We start from the raw sequence: 18,295 nt of genomic DNA, 5'->3' as shown, positions 1-18,295 counted from the left end.
GAGCACAGATGGTTCGACTGGATGACCTCTGAGGCCCAATCTTCCAAGGCAATCCAGATGTATACCTGTTGTGCCACTGCACCTATTATTAGCACTGCTTCCGCTCTCAAACATGTTCCACTGTGGATCATAAATTCTAAGGTTGCCCTATCTGTGAGGTTCTTACTGGCTCTTAATTTCTGTTATTTCTTATTGAACCTAATAATACTTCTTTGATGACTGAAGCACTGTAAAATTTCATTTTCCAGGCCTGGGGGTACAGGGCGGACAGTAGGTGAGGTGACCCTTGTGTAGAGGTTGCTTTGCATTTCTGATATGGATATTTTTTCAATCTAGGAGCTAGAGCTCCTTTCCTTTAAAAGTACACTAGTAAATTCCCTTCTAGTGGATTTGGCTCCAATTAATTTAGGATCATTATATAAATATTTGTTTTCTACCTCACACTAGTGGCTACTCCTTATTGTGTGCTTAACACTAAGGCTAAATATTGAGTACATTATCTCATTTAATGCATATATGAATTCTATAAGATAGTTCCTTACCTTATAGGTAAGGAAACAGGTTTAGTGAAGTGACTTGCAAGTAAGACATGGAGCCAGGTCTCCTAGGCTCTTAACTATGCTTCTGTATTGAGATCTGTATATACACACACAGCAGATAATTAAGAACACTATTATCAGGCTCCTAAATTCCCACTGGCCTTTCCTGTATTGATCAGTAACCAGGCCAGTCTTTGTAGTTTCATCTTCCATTGCTTCTACCATCCATCTTTACCTCCTAAGTAGAAACATCTACCTCAAGTAAACAGATTTTGACTAAGATGCAGATTCTCAGAAAAGATGGGATTAGCAAGTAGGTGCAATGAATATTTACTTACTCATACAAAGCTTTTTTTTTTGTCTTTCTTTTCCACAGTATAAAACAGAAAACAGACACTTGTTTTTTTTTTTGTTTATATTTACATAAACAGTATTTAAAAGAAAAACTACCAGTTGACACCATATCATTCTGCTTTTATTTATTGTCTGGCTAACGTACAAAGATGCAGCTGTCTAGGGTAGTCTCCACGCTACCATTTACATTATCCTGATGACACAGATACCATAATGTGTCTGTTTACATAGTGCATGGTATGAAAACATTTTTTTTCTTCCTCTATAGTTCTTGACTATAAGGAGGGAAAAATTAATTTCATGCCAACATTTTTTTTGGGAACAACAATCATCCCATTTCTGCTACTAAAATAAACAAAACTGGTATTACAATTTAAAATAAAAAGACCTAACAGTTTTTACAAATACGCAAACAATCTGCTACTTAGACATAAAAAAAGTTGATTTCTTTTAATCACAAAGTAAGGCACCATTGGATTATTAAACATTTTTCTTGGCTTTTTCCTAAATAAAATGCATAGTGAAATAAATACTGAACACTGAGTTTTAATACTGTAATACATTTCAATATAAAATAATAGGTGAATGTTAAAATACCGTATTACATATTGAATACATTTATCTGGAAATTTTATGGAAAAAAAACACATGTAAGCTCTGATTTCAGGGAAGAAAATATTCATTTTTGTGATTTTCAATAGTTTAAGATTTTACCACAGAATTTATTCAAAGTTTTAGATGCAATTAGGTTGCAAACTTTAAAAGAAAGGGTGTAGGTGTATTAAAGAAACATTCACTTAAAAAATACAGACTAAAACATCTCTATTCCAGGTGAATGGCAACTTTGGGCTCTGACTCTGTTTCAAATTTAGAATAGTACCAGCAAAGTTGGGATAGATAAAGGAATTGTCCAATTCTTACTACCCCTTATAAAATTCAGACCCACTTTCTTTGGGTCAGACTTTTCTTTGCCATATTTTCTAGGAAGGGCAAACAAACTCCATCTTTTGTGAAGTGGGTCATTTGGCTTTATCATAAGAATGTTTTTCACTGTCGAAATCAGATCAAAGAATCCCAGATAAATGATGCTGCTAAATTACCAAAATGCTAGAGATTAATTTTCTTTTTTAAGCGAACACTGGGTCAAGCTTGTTACACCTTACTATTTCTTGATTCTCTTTGAGTAAAAAGCCCAAATGACTGTATGGAAGACGGATGAGTGGTAAAGGAGAGAGGAAACACATTCTCTAATGTACTAAACCTAGGACTTTGGCAAGGAAGTTATAAAAATATAATATATTCAAATCAGTAACTTCATAATTTATTAGACATCCCATTTATTAGAACTCTTAAGTTCTTTTTCTTTTATATAAATGAAACATTTATTTTATAAATAGAAATGCATCTTTCAGGATTCTCTTTGGGTTGGTTTCTTGTTAGCATCTCCCAGTAATACATGAACACCACACTGAAACCATGATACAATGTTTGGGTAGATATACATATACATACGTGGTCATGTGTTTTTAAAAAACAAGTAATGGTAATTTTAAACATAACTATATAAAATATCTATGTGGAAATACTTTTTTTCCCAACTCTATAGCTAGATTTAAAATCTCAGAAAAAGTGTAAACAAAATCATATAAAAAAAGGCAAGGCTGGCCCTTCCCTATGGTCCTTCAGCGGAGATGTACTTGCATAGATCCTAACAAATGATGCAAAACAGATTCCCTCCAATTTCTACCAGGAGTTCCACTAGCAATCTCCCTAATTTGCTCAACCTTACATAAGCATCAGATCTAGATTTTTAGTTTTGCCCACCAACTCAAATCTGTTCCCTTCTTCCATGTTTCTGATTTGATACCTTTCCCTGACTTTCTTCCCCTCCTACCAAACCTTCCTAGTCTCTTCTAGCCTCAGGAGCTTGCTCAGCTGGAGAGGAACAAAAGCTGCTTCCAATTCACAAGGCACAAGTCCAACTGACAAGTGAGCGTGTGAGCCAGCTGGTTCTGAGCCTGGGAGCCCTGACAGACTTTCTGTTTCTTTCCAATGGCTTTATTCCACATGACCTTAGTAAACTGTACTCCATCAGTTTTGACCTTGGTACCGTGAAGCAACACTTGTATACACATATTAAGGGAAGAGAGAAAATAAAGGAGCAAAATCTAAGGTTGAACTGTGTGTCAAACAAGGTGCTGGGTCCTAATTTTATTTTTAGTTGCCTCTTGAATCACTCAAGTCCATCTTGCCTTTTTTTGCTTTTGAAACAAGAGGTTTCTGCACTAGCTTCCATCTTCCAGACTCATGCTGTCTAATACAGTAGCCACCAGCCACATGCGGCTACTGAGCACTTAAAAACGTGACTAGTCCGAATGGAGATGGGCTGTAAGTGTAAAATATACTCTGGATTTTGAAGATTTAGTACCAAAAAAGAATATAAAATATCTCATTAAAATTTTTATGTTGATTACAGGTTGAAATATTTTGGATGTCTAGGGTTAAATAAAATATTAACTTCACTTGTTTAAAATATACTAGAAATATAAAAATTGCATATGGGGCTCACATTATATTTCTATTGGATAGCTCTGTCCTAGAGCCGAGCTCAGACTACCAAAGCTTGGACATCCTGTGACTGCAAAAGTTTCCTGTGAGCTCTTACTCAGCAACTTGCTTAGGTGGTTTGTGGTTCATGGACATAGGAGGCCAAGCATGTGAAAAAGGAAAGGAGAAAACAGCTCTCAGGGACTTTAATAATTACAGTCTGTAGCAAATAAGCAGTGAATGTCTGAATTTGGTTGGTCGAAAGCAGAGATGCAATTCATCTCTGCCTATTTCCACAAAAGCCAATCGACCCAGGCAACCAGCACAGGCTGGGTGCAGCTGAAGCAAGCAATAGCCTGGAGAATAAACACAATATGAAAAGCTAGGTGCATTTCTTACCGATTCCCACCCCACACACGCATATTCCCACCACCCTCCCACCTTTCTTCCTGCCCATACGAGGGACACAAGGAAAGAAGCGTGGAGGAGGGTGTGCAGTTCTTCGATAGCAAGAGAAGCAGCTCTTGAGCTCGGGTGGAGAAGAGCAGGCAAAGATCACCTCGGGGTGGGAGGGAGTGGTGGAGCACCCCTTTCTCTTCGGTTGGATCCACCTTGGTGAAAAGAGACAAAATATAATTTTGGTTAGAAAGCTGATGTTATCACCGTGGAAACTTGGGCATGGTGGCACAGGTATTCACTACCTCATTCCTACGACCAGGGCCGTCAGTTAACTGGCATACGTTGTGGATGAGAAGTGAGAGGTGAAAATAAGCAAGTAGTGTTCTGAATAAACATTAGGGTGGATGATCCATCACTGGCTCCCAAGTACTTGCACAAAGTTAAAGATCATTTTCTTCTTATCATATATTGTGTATTTATTACGGGTTCAGAAAATATGGATGAGTAAAAACAAAACAAAGAACTCGTCCATTCCTCCACCACCCAGAGATAACCAATTATGTGTCTATTTTTAACTTAGAAACAGTTTCCCTTTTTCTTCCAGAAATAAGATCATATGGTCACTTTGAATATTTTCAAGGGCATTACTCTTTGCAAAGATTATTAATGACAGACTGCATTCCAAAATATGAGTATACTACAGTCTATCTAGTCAATTCCCTTTCATTGGGCATTTAGGTACCTTTTACTTTTTAAACAAAGCTTTTCTGACAGTAGCCATCCTAATGGGTGTAAAGTTGTATATCACTGTAGTTTTATTTGCAGTTCTCTAAAGATTGGTGATGTTGAGCATCTTTTCAAGTACTCTGTCAATGTGTTCTTTTAGAAGTTATTCATGGCTAGGTCTGGTGGCTCACACCTGTAATCCCAGCACTTTGGGAGGCTGAAGAGGGAGGATGGCTTGAGTTCAGGAGTTAGAGACCAGCCTGTAGAACATGGCAAAACCCCATCTCTACAAAAATTAGCCGGGCATGTTGGTGCACACCTGTCCCATAGTCCCAGATACCTAGGAGGCTGTGCTGGGAGGATCACCTGGACCTCGGAGGTCAAGGCTGTAATGAGCCAAGATTTCACCACTGCATTCCAGCCTGGGAGACAAAGTGAGACCCTGTCTCAAAAACAAAACAAAACAAAAAACCAAGCTATTCATGGGCCATCACACCACTGTACTAGGCTTAAAACCCATTCATATAAAAAAAATTCATTTACTACACAAACATTTGTTGAGGTTTTAAGAGGTGTCTGGCATGAGGTCAGGTGCTCAGATGCTGTGAGCAGGTCTGCCTGGGGCACATGTCAATAAGGTAGGCACTTTAACCACTGCTCTGAGACTCAGCGGGCTGGCACTGGCAGATTCCTCAGTAGGCATCTTGACAGTGACCCTAATAGTCCACTCAGGGATTTCTGAGAAAGAATCAAATTTCTGAGCAAGGAAAGGAACACTGAGAGAGGTGCCTCTTCCTCTCACCATCCCAACCAAATATTTTCTTGGGCAAGCATCCGAGAAAAGACTCATCTGGATGTAAACCAGACAGCTATCATGGAGCCTTGGCTATCAACTGACCCGCCACAAGTGGTTAGAAGAATGAGGGCTGGCCTTGTCCAAAGCTGTAATTAGAGTGTACTCCGAGTGCGCTCGGTACAGCTCAGGGCTGTCTGGGTGTGATCTCAGGCTGTGCGCTGGGAGGCTGAGGCAGCTGCAGGAGCAGAAGAAAACTTGGTACTTGACAGTGCCTTATTTTTGTTGGATGATCTATTATCATTATAAAATATTAAACATGCCTAATGCTGGAAATATTTAAGGCAAATCTAGAGAAAATTTTAGTAGATAGTGGACATTAATTCACCAATTTAAAAACTACTTTTAGGCTAGGCGTGGTGGCTCATGGCTGTAATCCCAGTGCTTTGGGAAGCTAAGGGAGGGCGAACTACTTGAGACCAGGAGCTCAAGACCAGCCTCGGTGATAAAGAGTCATCTTGTCTCTACAAGAAAATTTTAATTTTAATTTAATTTTATTTTTTTGAGACAGAGTCTCGCTCTGTTGCTCAGGCTGGAGTGCAGTGGTGCAATCTCGGCTCACCACAACCTCTGCCTCCCAGGTTCAAGCAATTCTTCTGCTTTAGCCTCCGGAGTAGCTGGGATTACAGGCATGTACCACCACGTCCCACTAATTTTTGTACTTTTTTAGTGGAGACAGAATTTCACCATGTTGGTCACGCTGGTCTCAAACTCCTGACCTCGTGATCCACTTGCCTTGGCCTCCCAAAATGCTGGGATTACAGGTGTGAGCCACCGTACCTGGCCAAGAAAATTTTTAGAGAGAAATACTTGAAAATGCCCTTTATGTTTCAGGCTCTGTGCCTCTCAAGGAAGATGCAATAATGAGCAGGACACAGTTCTAGTCCTATGTTGCCTACTTGAGTGTTAAAGGAGGATGGGGAAACATATGCCTAGTATTACCTTCCAAATCTAGAGAGTACAGGGAAGATGGTCTGCTACTGATTTAAAAATACAAATAATATTTAGAATAAGAAGCTTATAAGAAATCAGGGCCGGGTGCGGTGGCTCACGCCTGTAATCCCAGCATTTTGAAAGGCTGAGGCGGGTGGATCACAAGGTCAAGAGATAGAGATCATCCTGGTCAACATGGTGAAACCCCGTCTCTACTAAAAATACAAAAAATTAGCTGGGCGTGGTGGCGTGTGTCTGTAATCCCAGCTACTCAGGAGGCTGAGGCAGGAGAATTGCCTGAACCCAGGAGGTGGAGGTTGTGGTGAGCTGAGATCGCTCCATTGCACTCCAGCCTGGGTAACAAAAGCGAAACTCCGCCTCAAAAAAAAAAAAAAAAAAAAAAGAAGTCAGGAAAAATATTTAGAGTCTATAAGAACAACTCCTTAAAGTAAATTCATTTATTGGTACCCAAGAAGGAAGAAGGGCTGTACGCTTATCAAAGCAGAAGCCCTTCTTCTGGTGAATACACACATACACACGCACATGCACACACACACACACACACACACACACACACACAGCAAAGATATTTGTCTCACGTGAAAACATACTTTTCCCTAAAAATTCCAATCATCACCTCTTATATAATAATTTTATTACAGCTATACCTCTGTATTAGGTATTGTCTATGAATGCAGTCTTCCACATAAACAGATTTTTTAACTCTTTAAATTTTTCTACAGAGGCACAAAGCACAGTTTGACTCAATTAATTTAATCCCATTTAACCCAACAGAAACATGTGGTGTTGTCCTGTGCTGCGACACACAGTGCAGCCTTGTTCCTATCTCCTCCTCTGACCTGGGACTGCCATCTGTCACTTCTCTCTCACAGTAGTGATTTTGCTTCTCACCAGTCTTAACTTTAGCTGTTATTAATCTCCTATAAGGTTGGGAACCAACCAACCAAAAATTCCTTTAAGCTGTGTTAGGAAAGAATCAGTAAGCTCTGAGTGCGTGAAAGACACTCTGCTAGGGAGTGAGGCCATGGCAAGGGGTGTTGTGACAGGTCTTTGACTTGCTTGCTTATGTTTTCTCTATTTCTGGTTTGGGAATTTGGCTCTGAGGCTAAGGCTGCCACGAACCTAAGCCTCATCGGTGACATATGCATATTTCATGCTATTTCTTTCTTAGTTGTATATATTTATTGTATTTTTTAAAGTAAATTTAAGAGGCTTTCCAGCAAAACCCTGGAAAGCCTGCTAGACAAATTCTAAAAGAGCTGTAACACTTCCTATACATTTACTGTTATGAAATTCCAGTCTGTCTATCTTCCCTTCTTGTTCACATTTCTTCTTCAGTGGAGGAAAAGCAATTTACTTCTTTATGGTAGCATTACCTACATTAGCAGAACAACAGAAATAATTTAAATGTCCATGGGAATGGTAAGTTACTATATGCAGAAATAAAAACCATGTGATAACATGGACAGTTTACTAAGCAATGTTATGTAAACCCCGCCACCAAAAAATTGTACTCTGTCATTGTAACTACATAAAAAATCAGAATTATATGGATAAAAAATTGGACAAGAATCTGATAAAATGAAAATATCTATTATGTGGAGAAATTATAGATATATTTAAATTTTCATGTAATGCTCGGTAAAGCTATGATTGTACTACATTTGAAAGATCAAGGCAGTTACAGGAAATTTTTGTTATAATTAATCAGACACATGCCAATTTCAAAACTAGAAGGAACAGGAGATGGCTCTACTTGTGCTGTCTCAGGAAGATGAAAATGGAGGAAGATTGTCCAAAGAAGCAAAATAATAAAATTTAATACTAGCAAACCACAGTATTTTCAGCTTGTAATGACACACTAAAATAACTGTTTCTCATATGCATTCTGGGCATCTGTAATTTCTTCACTGCCTGTGGAAGGGGAATTTACTAGAATGTAGATGGTTCCAGAGGGTTCTCTACCCGACTCCAGGCAAGAGCCTGGATTTTCTATACAGCCCAGGAGTCACTCAGGCTATTCAAGCATGAATCTTCAAAAACCTTGGCAGAGATACTCACTCCGGCTTTCATTTCTTGCCAATTTACTGGGATAACTTTTGGTCATTGGTACATATGGCTCTGGAGGTGGCAAATCGGAAATTGGATGGAAGTAGAATCTGCTTTCCCACTCATCTGGGGGGAGAAACAAGCAGTATCTTCAGTGACAATCTGCTATGAAGATTTACATAACGAAAGGCACAGGATGAACCAGAGAGAACCACAGACATCAGTGCTAGTTTTTATGCCTAGAAGTTTACAGAAAAGCTGGAAGTGCTACAAAGGTCATGGATCAGTACACTGATATATACATATATAAAAATCTCAGGCCTGTAAATCAATGCAAAGTGGTTTTTAATGAGAGTGATTGGGATCCAGTCAGTCCCTCTTAGGAGCTGGGGGCTAAGGTATGGGACACCTTTTTCCATACCAGCAGGCCCAGGAATAACTGGGACCACTCTGATAACAATGGCAGAGATAGGCAGCATAGCAGTAAGAGCCATTGGGCTTCTTACCTATAGTGAACTGTTTAGAAATGTACATAATAAGAAGGCAAGCTATAAAGAGGTTCTTTTCTGAATCCTTGAATCTCTGTAAAGTTAACTAAAATGAGACTCAAAGAACAGATCAGAGAAAAATGATCTGCCATTTTGGGAACTGGGGAAGGGGGATTACTATTTTTAATTTGAAATCAATGGTGGGCCTTAGAATGGTTAGACAGTTGCATCAGTGCAATGGAGTGTGATAATGATGGAACAAGAAATTAAAAAGTCAAACAAGCAAACCACACATACAAACAGATTTACCATTTAGTTGCTGTCCTATAGTTTAGGGAGCTGGGACCACACCTCACCTTCACATGGAGAGTCTTGGTAGCCATTTCTAATAGATGTTGCTGGTGGAGGTGGGGGAGGTACCCCAGCACTGGGCCTGTCAGGAGGAAGGGGAGGCCTGGGTCCACTTCTGGGACTATCTACTCCACTCCTGGACGGCAACTGAGGGGTGGCAGGCAGGGCCCGAGACGTGCTGCCGTTTCTGTTTATTGGAGGAGGTGGTGGGAGGGGGCCTGGAGCAAAAGAAGACACTTAGTGTAGAACCTTCCATCCACATTCCATTATAGTGGTCATCATCAGTGTAAGCCTGACGGGGACCTGCCGGACACATGCCCTTTAACTAGGGTGGAGATTTTCTAGGAGATTTAGCTGGGAAATGAGTAAACACACAGAAACACAAAAATGCACCTGTGTATTCATGTATATGAAAACAAGTGCATACTGATAGCTAAATGGCTGTTTTGGCTTTGACTTTGCACTGAGATTGGAGATGGCACAATGAAATTGAAAACAGGTGAAAATCTGTTTATACTGACAACCATATAATTAAAAAAAATTTTATAATCCTTTCAAGAGCTATTGAACTAATCACTGTAACATGAAATAATTCTTAAAAAAGAATACAATAGTTATGAAATTATTTTAGGTCTTCAGAAGAACGAAGTTCTTTAAATGCAGTTTTGTTGTTAATTACACAAGCAAGTTTTTGTGATGCATACGAGCTGTTTCCAGGCAGAAGTGGCATCAGGAAACCAAATGCCAGTCATCCTGAGAGCAGGAGTTCCTCCTGCTCTTTCTCTTTGGGGAGGCAGATGAACACAGGGAGTGACAAACAGCTAATCAACATCCATGGCTATAAATGCTAATGTGAGTTCTGACCCTGAGCAAGCTGGTACCCTACGGAACTTGGTTTCCTAGCTATAAAAGAGTGCCAGATGGTCACCTGTCTTACAGCACTGCTGCCAGAAAAAACCAGTGAAAATGCAAATAAAAAATGCTATGGAAGTATTTGAAACCATTTTTTAAAATGTAGCAGTATGGTATAACCTTAAGTTTTTTAAGTTCCTAAAGAAAAATTCAAAGTAAATTATTTTTGGTAATACAAAAGAAAACCATTTTGCTTTTCCTGTCCTCCAAATGCAGCAGCTATTTGAGTAGTAAGTAAATTAAAAAAACAAAACCCAAAACTTGAGCATTTTCCAATGTAAATCAAAATGGCCTTAGTTATTATTCACGATCTTCAGCAGTGTTCCACTTGTAAGATGCTGAATTTTATGTGAATACAATGTCTTATGGTGCTATAAATAAATATCTTATTAGCTACAGATTCAGAATCCAATTAGGAACCTTAAATTGAACAACCTGCCCACTGTAGAAAGTCTTGGCTCAAACATTTTACGACGGTGGGAGGCACTGCTTAGCCCTGGTTGGTCTCTCAAGGAGTCTTAAGTGACTCACCTGGTAGTGGTTATTTATTACCCTATCTGCTTGTCATTGCTGGAGTCCCAGGCAGCAAGAGTTGATTGAGGAAAGTGTCTCATTTGCTGTGGGTTTAAGTTCATTGGTAATACCACCACACAACTGTCACTACATGCAAACTCCACTTCCAATATGATGGGGCCTGTACAATGTAACTTGATCAACTTCATCTCCTTTTTTTTTTTTTTTTTTGAGACAGAGTTTGGCTCTTGTCATCCAGGCTGGAGTCCAATGATGTGATCTTGGCTCACTGCAATCTCTGCCTTCCGGGTTCAAGCAATTCTCCTGCCTCAGCCTCCTGAGTAGCTGGGATTACAGGCATGCGCCATCATGCCCGGCTAATTTTTTATTTTTAGTTGAGATGGGGCTTCTCCATATTGGTCAGGCTGGTCTCGAACTCCCGACCTCAGGTGATCTGCCCGCCTCAGCCTCCCAAAGTGCTGGGATTACAAGTGTGAGCCACTGCACCTGGCCTCTTTTTCTTTTTAAAGTAAATGGTCATGTTCATGTTCCTAACTCTCCAACCCCGTGGCTTCCTGCTCCAAATCCTGGCAAGCACAGTAGAAAAGATGTCTATTTCCCACTGGCAGAATAACAGAAATGATTATTTATTAAATATAACTACACGCCAGGAAATAAGATAACGACTATACATGCTTGTCTCATTAAATTCTTACAACAACGCTGGGAGGTACAGCGACAGAAGACAAGGCCTCAGAAATTTTGGAAGCTTAAAAAGCTTATCAGGAGAGTGAGGGGAGGAGCCAGAATCTGACTCCAAATCTATCAGATTCCAAGGCCCACTCCTGTAATAATGAAGCCAAACCACTCAAAATAGAGGGCCTTTGATGAACTCTCATATGCTCCTTGTGGGAGTGTAAATTGGTAAAAAATTTCTGTAAGGCAATTTGTAGTACCTATGAAATCCATAGTTTACTATGCACACTCACTGACCCAAAAATTCCACTTATAGGAATTAGTCCAAAGGAAACACAGAGATGTGTACACATATTTTGCTACAAAAATGTATCACTGCATTATCTGCAACAGGAAAAATCTAGAGATGGCCCACATGACCAAGTGAGGGGACTGGTTAAATAAATCAAGGTACATTTGTAGGATTTAATATTAGGTAGCTGTTAAAAGTCAGGCTGTAGAATAATAATCATATCAGCAAACATTAATGAGATACTGTTAAATACAAAGCAAATTAGCAACAATATATGTAGCATGATACCAAGTTTGTAAAACTGTACATTATATGCATTTTATTTATTTTTTATTTTATTTATTTATTTTTGAGACGGAGTTTCGCTCTTGTTACCCAGGCTGGAGTGCAATGGCGCAATCTCGGCTCACTGCAACCTCCGCCTCCTGGGTCCAGGCAATTCTCCTACCTCAGCCTCCTGAGTAGCTGGGATTACAGGCACGCACCACCATGCCCAGCTAATTTTTTGTTTTAGTAGAGACGGGGTTTCACCATGTTGACCAGGATGGTCTCCATCTCTTGACCTTGTGATCCACCCGCCTCGGCCTCCCAAAGTGCTGGGCATATGCATTTTAAAAACACTGAAAGGGCACATGAAAAGAATGTTATCAGTAATTATTTCTGGATGGTGGTAGTGGATTACAGATAATTTTAATTTTCATATTTTTCAGTATTTCTATAATAAACAAGTATGACTTACATAATCAAATGAAATAATAAATGTTATATGCCTATCATATTTTGGGGAAGATTTAATCTGCTGACTCATCCATTTGGTAGGGCCAATACACAACGGTTTTAAGGTGTGGTTCTCAAATTCTGCTGCATACTATAATCACTGGGGAGCCTTTAAATATCCTGATTCCCAGTCTGCATCCCAGACCAATTAGACCAGAGACTCTGGGAAGGGCCACAGGCATTCGTGGTTTTAAAGCTCCCTACATGATTCCAGTATGTAAGCAAGTTTAAAGAATGGTGATTCTGGGCCTGGCAGGGTGGCTCATGCCTGTAACTCCAGGACTTCAGGAGGCCGAGGTGGGTAGATCATGAGGTAAGGAGATCAAGACCATCTGGCTAACACAGTGAAACCCCGTCTCTACTAAAAATATTTTTAAAAAAGTAGCCAGGTGTGGTGGTATGTGTCTGTAGTCCCAGCTACTCAGCAGGCTGAGGCAGGAGAATCACTTGAACCTGGGAGGCAGAGGTTGCAGTGAGCTGAGATCGCACCACTGCACTCCAGCCTGGATGACAGAGCAAGACTCTGTTTCAAAAGAAAAAAAGAAAAAAAAAGAACGGTGATTATTAGGTTCCTAAGGTCACAGTGTCAAAGGTCTGTTATCTCTGCATAAAGGAAAGAAATGCCCCATTTCCAGACATGATAAGGTCTGTATGATGAGATTAAATTTTAAAAGGAGATAGTTCTACAGAATTCATCCAAAACCACTGTAAAACGCCTATGGTAATTGAGAGAGAGGTCAAACTCTAGGCAATCCTCGCATTTCCTCTCATACTCTGAAAGTTTGTCTCCGAGATCAAGGTTTCTCAACTGTGGACGGGGGCATTGGAAGGGTCTCAGATGGGCTTCAGCAGGCCTTCCAAGCCATGCGATAGTATGCAAATTTTGAGTTTAGGCCTGAGCATTTTTGTGAAGATAAAGTCTGTATCTTGATTTTCCAAGGGATTTCTGTACCAGAGATGTTAACAAAGAGCGAAATGGACTTTTTAACATTTGTCTTTAATGAGCAGAGAAATGGCCTCAAAGCCTGACGCAGGAAGAGAGAAATACAGGAGAAGTTCATTAGCTCTTGAAGAACTGCCCCTCTTGCCAGAATAACGGAGCCCTCCTGCAGGAGGTGGGAACTTATTTTCCCAATTAAGCCCGCCGAAATTCTCTCTAGGCAGGGTAGTAGACTGGCAAGTAGACTTCCCAGATGGAGGATGAACGTGCCTCTTCATTATTAACTAGCTCATGACCATTTAACTTTATTGGCTAGTATCCTCATCTCTGAAACACCAACAGAAACATTGGTCCCACTTTCCTCAGAGGTTTACATGAGGTCATGATCACATGTGTCGCAAGCTACGTTAAAAGCACAAAGCAGTCTGAGAGTTGACTTATGCATGCTTTTGTTAGACTATCTTGACTGACAGGATTACTGGAACATTTGGACGGGTTGGGTTTTGGGAACAACTCACCCCATGTCTTGTCATACCTGATCGGCCTGGTGGGTCCCTCACTGGAGGTGGGGGTCTCTCGTTGGGTGGGGGAGGAAGAGGACCTGAACGTCCTGGCGAAGGTAAGGGGGGTGTGGATGAAGTGAGGGACAGATTTCGCTGTGGGAGTCTTGGGATTTCGTCACTGCTGCTGGAACTTGGAGGCAGGGGAGGAGGCCCAGGCCTGCTGGGAGGTGGCGGTGGAGGTGGGGCCTGTGAGGAGGAGGAAGGCCGCGGAGTGGAAGGCACTGGAGGCTTATTGTTCTGAGGGGGAGGAGGGGGAACCGCTTCCCTGTGGATGGAGGGCCTGTTCCCCACTGGAGGAGGTGGCGGAGGGGGTTTGTCATCCAAGGCCCTGCTGGGGGTAGGCGGCAGGGGAGGCCGGTTGGAGAAGGGAGAGGAGGAGCTCGAGGAGGACTGACGCATTGAGCCTCCTCCCAAAGCAGCGCCACGGTTTCCAGGGAAAGGAGGAGGAGTGGGCCCGGGGCTGGGCTGCCTGGGGCCTCCGGGCACTAGTGGGGACCCCCGGCTGTACAGACTTGACTGAATGGGCCTTGGAGTACTAGGTACTGGAGGGGGAATGCTATCGGGTTTTGAGCCCACGTCAGGCCTCGGGGGCGGCATTCGGTTCCTCTGAGGCTCTGGCGGACCACTTCTGTGGCCTGAAGAAGGCACTGGAAACCTCCCTGGGCCACTTGGGGGCGAAAAAGGTTTGGCAGATGTGGATCTTCCTCCTGGTGGCACAACTGGTGGTCGGCTTCCTCCAGAATCTGAAGAACAGGAAAATAAATGTCCAGTTAGGAAATCGGGAACCCTAAAGAAATCAGCAAGCTAGAGTCTGTTCCCAGCAACTGGAAGTCCCTTCCTCAGGGGGCTATACAATTAGGAAACTATTACTTATATAATATGGGTTTTGTGTGGTCCTTCCTGGGAGCAGGAAATAGACCACAGCTCTATTTACCTCCTAGTCCCAAGTTCTACAGCCCATCAGCTTTCAAAAGGATTCTGGAAAGATCTCTTAGCATTATGTATGGACAAAAGCCAGGATGAAATGGGTGAGGGTTCTGGTGAGGTGCCTGTTCATTACAAGAAGACAAGAACAAGATGGCATGGGTAGAATCATGATTGTCATGTTTTCCCATCACCATCTCTGTCTCCCAGCCTTGTTTTGAAAGTCAGCTGTCTTAGGTGAAAAAATTAATTATCCCAATGAAAATCTCCATATGTGAGGGCTTATCTAGTCCCTTTGAAGAAAAAGGCCCAAGAAAAGGTGGAAAAATATAAGGAAAGAGTTATGACTGCAATAAGAAAAAAACTAAGAAAAGAAAAACAAACCACCAGACGAAGTTTAATTGGAAGTGGATGGAATTCATCTACAAAGAAGTAGGCAACTACACAACTTTTTTCTCACCAGGGCAACCTCTGCTTCAATACTGGCAGGACAGAAAAATCCTGTAACTGCTCTGCTTCAACAAGGGAGAAACTAAAGAGGGAACCGAAGAGATGGAGAATTTCAAACCACCATCCCAGAATCTCTTGGAACTCAAGGTAATTCTGAAAAAAAAAAATCTACCCTTCAGTTAGAGTTAATAAATGTACCAAATAATTCTGAGCACTTGCGCCTGCCATTAATCTACAGGCTAGAGACAGAGGAGTAAGCACAGTAGAAAAGGTTCTGTATTCCTGTAGTTTACATTCTTGTGGGGGAGACAAACAGTAAACCAGGAAATACTTTCAGATAATTATATGTACTAAAAAGACACTAAAATAGGCCAATGAAATCAAGAGTGCTTGGAGAGGGCAGGGTACATGGAGTGGCTGGGGACAGCTCTTCTGAGAATGTGACATGTGAGCTGAGGCTTGACAAGGAGTTGGTCATGGAAAGATGAGGAAGACCAGCACACTTCAGGCCTGGCGGCCAGCAGGTGCAAAGGCCCTGAGGTGGGAAAGAGCTTCAAATTAAAAAACAGAAGCCCATATGGCAGGGGCACAGTGAGAATGGGAGAGATCCATGGGAAGTGGAGCCTGAGCGGTTAGCAGGGGTGAGTGACAGAAGGGGTTCCGATTTTATCTAAGGCACAGGAAGAAGCATTTGGACAGATTTATACAATGGGATGTCATGAACTGAAGAAAAAACTTTTTTTCTGTTTGTTTTTGTTTTGAGACAGGCTCTCCTCTGTCGCCCAGGCTCGAGTGCAGTGGCGCCGTCACGACTCACTGCAGCTTCAACTTCCTAGGCTCAGGTGATCCTCCCACCTCAGCCTCCTGAGTAGCTGGGGCTATAGGCAACAGCAACTGTGCCTACTAATTTTTTGTGTTTTTCAGTAGAGACGGGATTTTTCCATGTTGCTCGGGCTAGTCTAGAACTTTTGGGCTTCAACAACCTGCCTGCCTTGACCTCCCAAAGTGCTGGGATTATAGGTGTGTGCCACCATAACAGGCCCAGTTTATTATTTTATTTTTCTTTGTCTTTTGCCTTAATTTCTTCACCTGCTGTTAAAGTACTGAATGTATACATTTATCAGCTGCCTTAAGGATTTAAATCCTTTTGGTGATTTTTAAATAAATAAATTTAAATTTAAATGGTGGTCCAGCAAGACAGAACCTCTCATGTGATTGAGTTTCTCTCTAGATTTGGACCCTTCAGTGACAAAGTAATAGGCTAACCCTGAGGGTTCAGTGACTCTATGTTCATGTAAATGTGAGGATTTCATACGTTCCCAGAGGACATCTTAAAGGTCTTAGAAAGAAAATTCTTCTAACATGATCAACATTACAGAAACAGTTTTAAGGTAAAATTTCTTGAGTTTCTGTAGTAGTCAGGAGAGAGCCTCATGTTCTCTGCAGTTTTTTATTAGGCATTCATGAGCAAGTTCAGCATTTCTCTACCATCACGTTCATAGACACTCCTGAAGGACTCATGTCCATGGCTCCCTGCAGAGACTCCTGAGAACCACTGGCACTGAAATAGCAAATGTCTGTCTTGCTAAACACTGTTTCAGATTTAGTGAGATTTGTAATCATATTCCACAAGATGTGGTCCATACTGTTTGAAAAGAAGCTGACAAGTATTTACTCTACTAGACAGCTGGACTACCTCACAATGAAAGCTGAATCTGCCAGGTCACCAGGCTGATTGCCAGGCCCAGCAAGTTCTGTTTGCTTCTCCCTTTTCTTCCCATTCCAGCTAACCCTTTAGGAAAGTAAAAAAAAGTACAGATTACCCCCAAAGACACTGGGTGAAAATTTCATAGTTCTATGGAGCTGTCTGATCCTGGTTAATAATAATAATAAAGCCTAAATTGAGTCTCTTATGAAACAGCGGTAATATTTCAAACAATGTACAATATTTTAATAAGGGCAAAGAGGCTTAGAGGCTATGACCAGCCTCTAAACTGCCAAACTGCCTCATCTTCAGTTACTCAGAGAGAGGAAAACTCTCCTTACCATTATCCCTGTTGGCCGTGGATCTCAGCTTCGGCATTCCAGCCTGGAACAGTCCTCCCAGACCTGGAGGTCCACCCCCTCCAAAACTTCCACTGCCTCCACCACCACCTCCGCCGCCAAATCCGCCGCCTCCACCAAAGCCGCTACCGCCACCACCACCTCCAGCTCCAGCTCCTTTAGGTTCTGCAGAAGAAACACCCGTCACAGTACGCTTCCCGGTCTGGCCCAAGTAAACCATAAAGCAACAGGACAACAGGGAGCTGGCCGGCTCTGGGCCTCCAGTGGACAACTGGGATTTCTTCATTACAATGCAGGATTTTAAGAGTTTCCTCAGCGCAGTCAGAACTGTCTGCTCCAGGCAGTCCCAGGCCCAGTGGTGGAAGAAATGAAAATAAAGGATGATTTGTCCCCAAACTCCCCACTTGACTGGTTGCCACATGGGTCAATATCTATTTGTTCTGTATCCTAAGATTTGGAAAATAGAAGGATCTTCAGGCCAGGCACAGTGGCTCACACCTGTACTCTCAGCACTTTGGAAGCTGAGGTGGGAGGATCACTTGTGCTGGGGAGGTCAAGGCTGCAGGGAGCCAAGATTGCACCACTGCACTCCAACCTGGGCAACAGAGTAAGACCCTGTCTCAAAAAAAAAGGATCTTCAAAGAAAGAAGGTCCCGAGGGAGAAGGAGATGCCATAAAATGTGAGAAGAAAGGAAAGAGTTAAAAAGAGAAGAAAATAAAATATCCCATAATTTTATAAATAAGCAAATATCTAGGCTGGGCATGGTCGCTCACACCTATAATCCCAGCACTTTGGGAGGCTGACTGGAGGACAGCTTGGGCCCCAGGAGTTCGAGATCAGCCTGGGCAACAAAGTGAGACCTTGTCTCCACAAAAATAAAACATTTAGCCAGGCATGGTGGTG

General features: G+C 41.8%; 1 protein-coding gene, 1 long non-coding RNA gene and 1 other non-coding gene across 6 annotated transcripts in view; 1 reads left to right on the top strand and 2 right to left on the bottom strand.

Moving 5' to 3' along the window:
• LOC118154555 (uncharacterized) overlaps window positions 1-18,295 on the top strand; it is a 68,703-nt gene that overhangs the window by 27,769 nt on the left and 22,639 nt on the right. For both annotated transcript variants that reach the window (XR_004744577.3, XR_013518873.1), the window contains exon 2: window positions 15,341-15,474. This is a non-coding gene — a long non-coding RNA (uncharacterized LOC118154555). The remainder of the gene's footprint in view (window positions 1-15,340; window positions 15,475-18,295) is intronic.
• WIPF1 (WAS/WASL interacting protein family member 1) overlaps window positions 993-18,295 on the bottom strand; it is a 124,384-nt gene continuing 107,081 nt past the window's right edge. For all 3 annotated transcript variants that reach the window (XM_035304509.3, XM_035304507.3, XM_035304510.3), the window contains 5 exons: window positions 17,374-17,556; window positions 13,926-14,696; window positions 9,266-9,478; window positions 8,434-8,547; window positions 993-4,051 (listed from right to left, as the gene is read on the bottom strand). In XM_035304509.3, coding sequence (XP_035160400.1) covers window positions 3,996-4,051; window positions 8,434-8,547; window positions 9,266-9,478; window positions 13,926-14,696; window positions 17,374-17,556 — 1,337 coding nt within the window. In that variant the 3' untranslated portion in view covers window positions 993-3,995. The remainder of the gene's footprint in view (window positions 4,052-8,433; window positions 8,548-9,265; window positions 9,479-13,925; window positions 14,697-17,373; window positions 17,557-18,295) is intronic.
• LOC118154971 (U7 small nuclear RNA) lies at window positions 7,580-7,642 on the bottom strand. Its single transcript, XR_004745213.1, has one exon. It is a non-coding gene; the product is annotated as a U7 small nuclear RNA (small nuclear RNA).

This window comes from Callithrix jacchus, chromosome 6, assembly GCF_049354715.1.
Source record: "Callithrix jacchus isolate 240 chromosome 6, calJac240_pri, whole genome shotgun sequence".
Lineage (NCBI taxonomy): Eukaryota > Metazoa > Chordata > Mammalia > Primates > Cebidae > Callithrix > Callithrix jacchus.
This window is presented reverse-complemented; position numbering and strand designations above follow the sequence as displayed.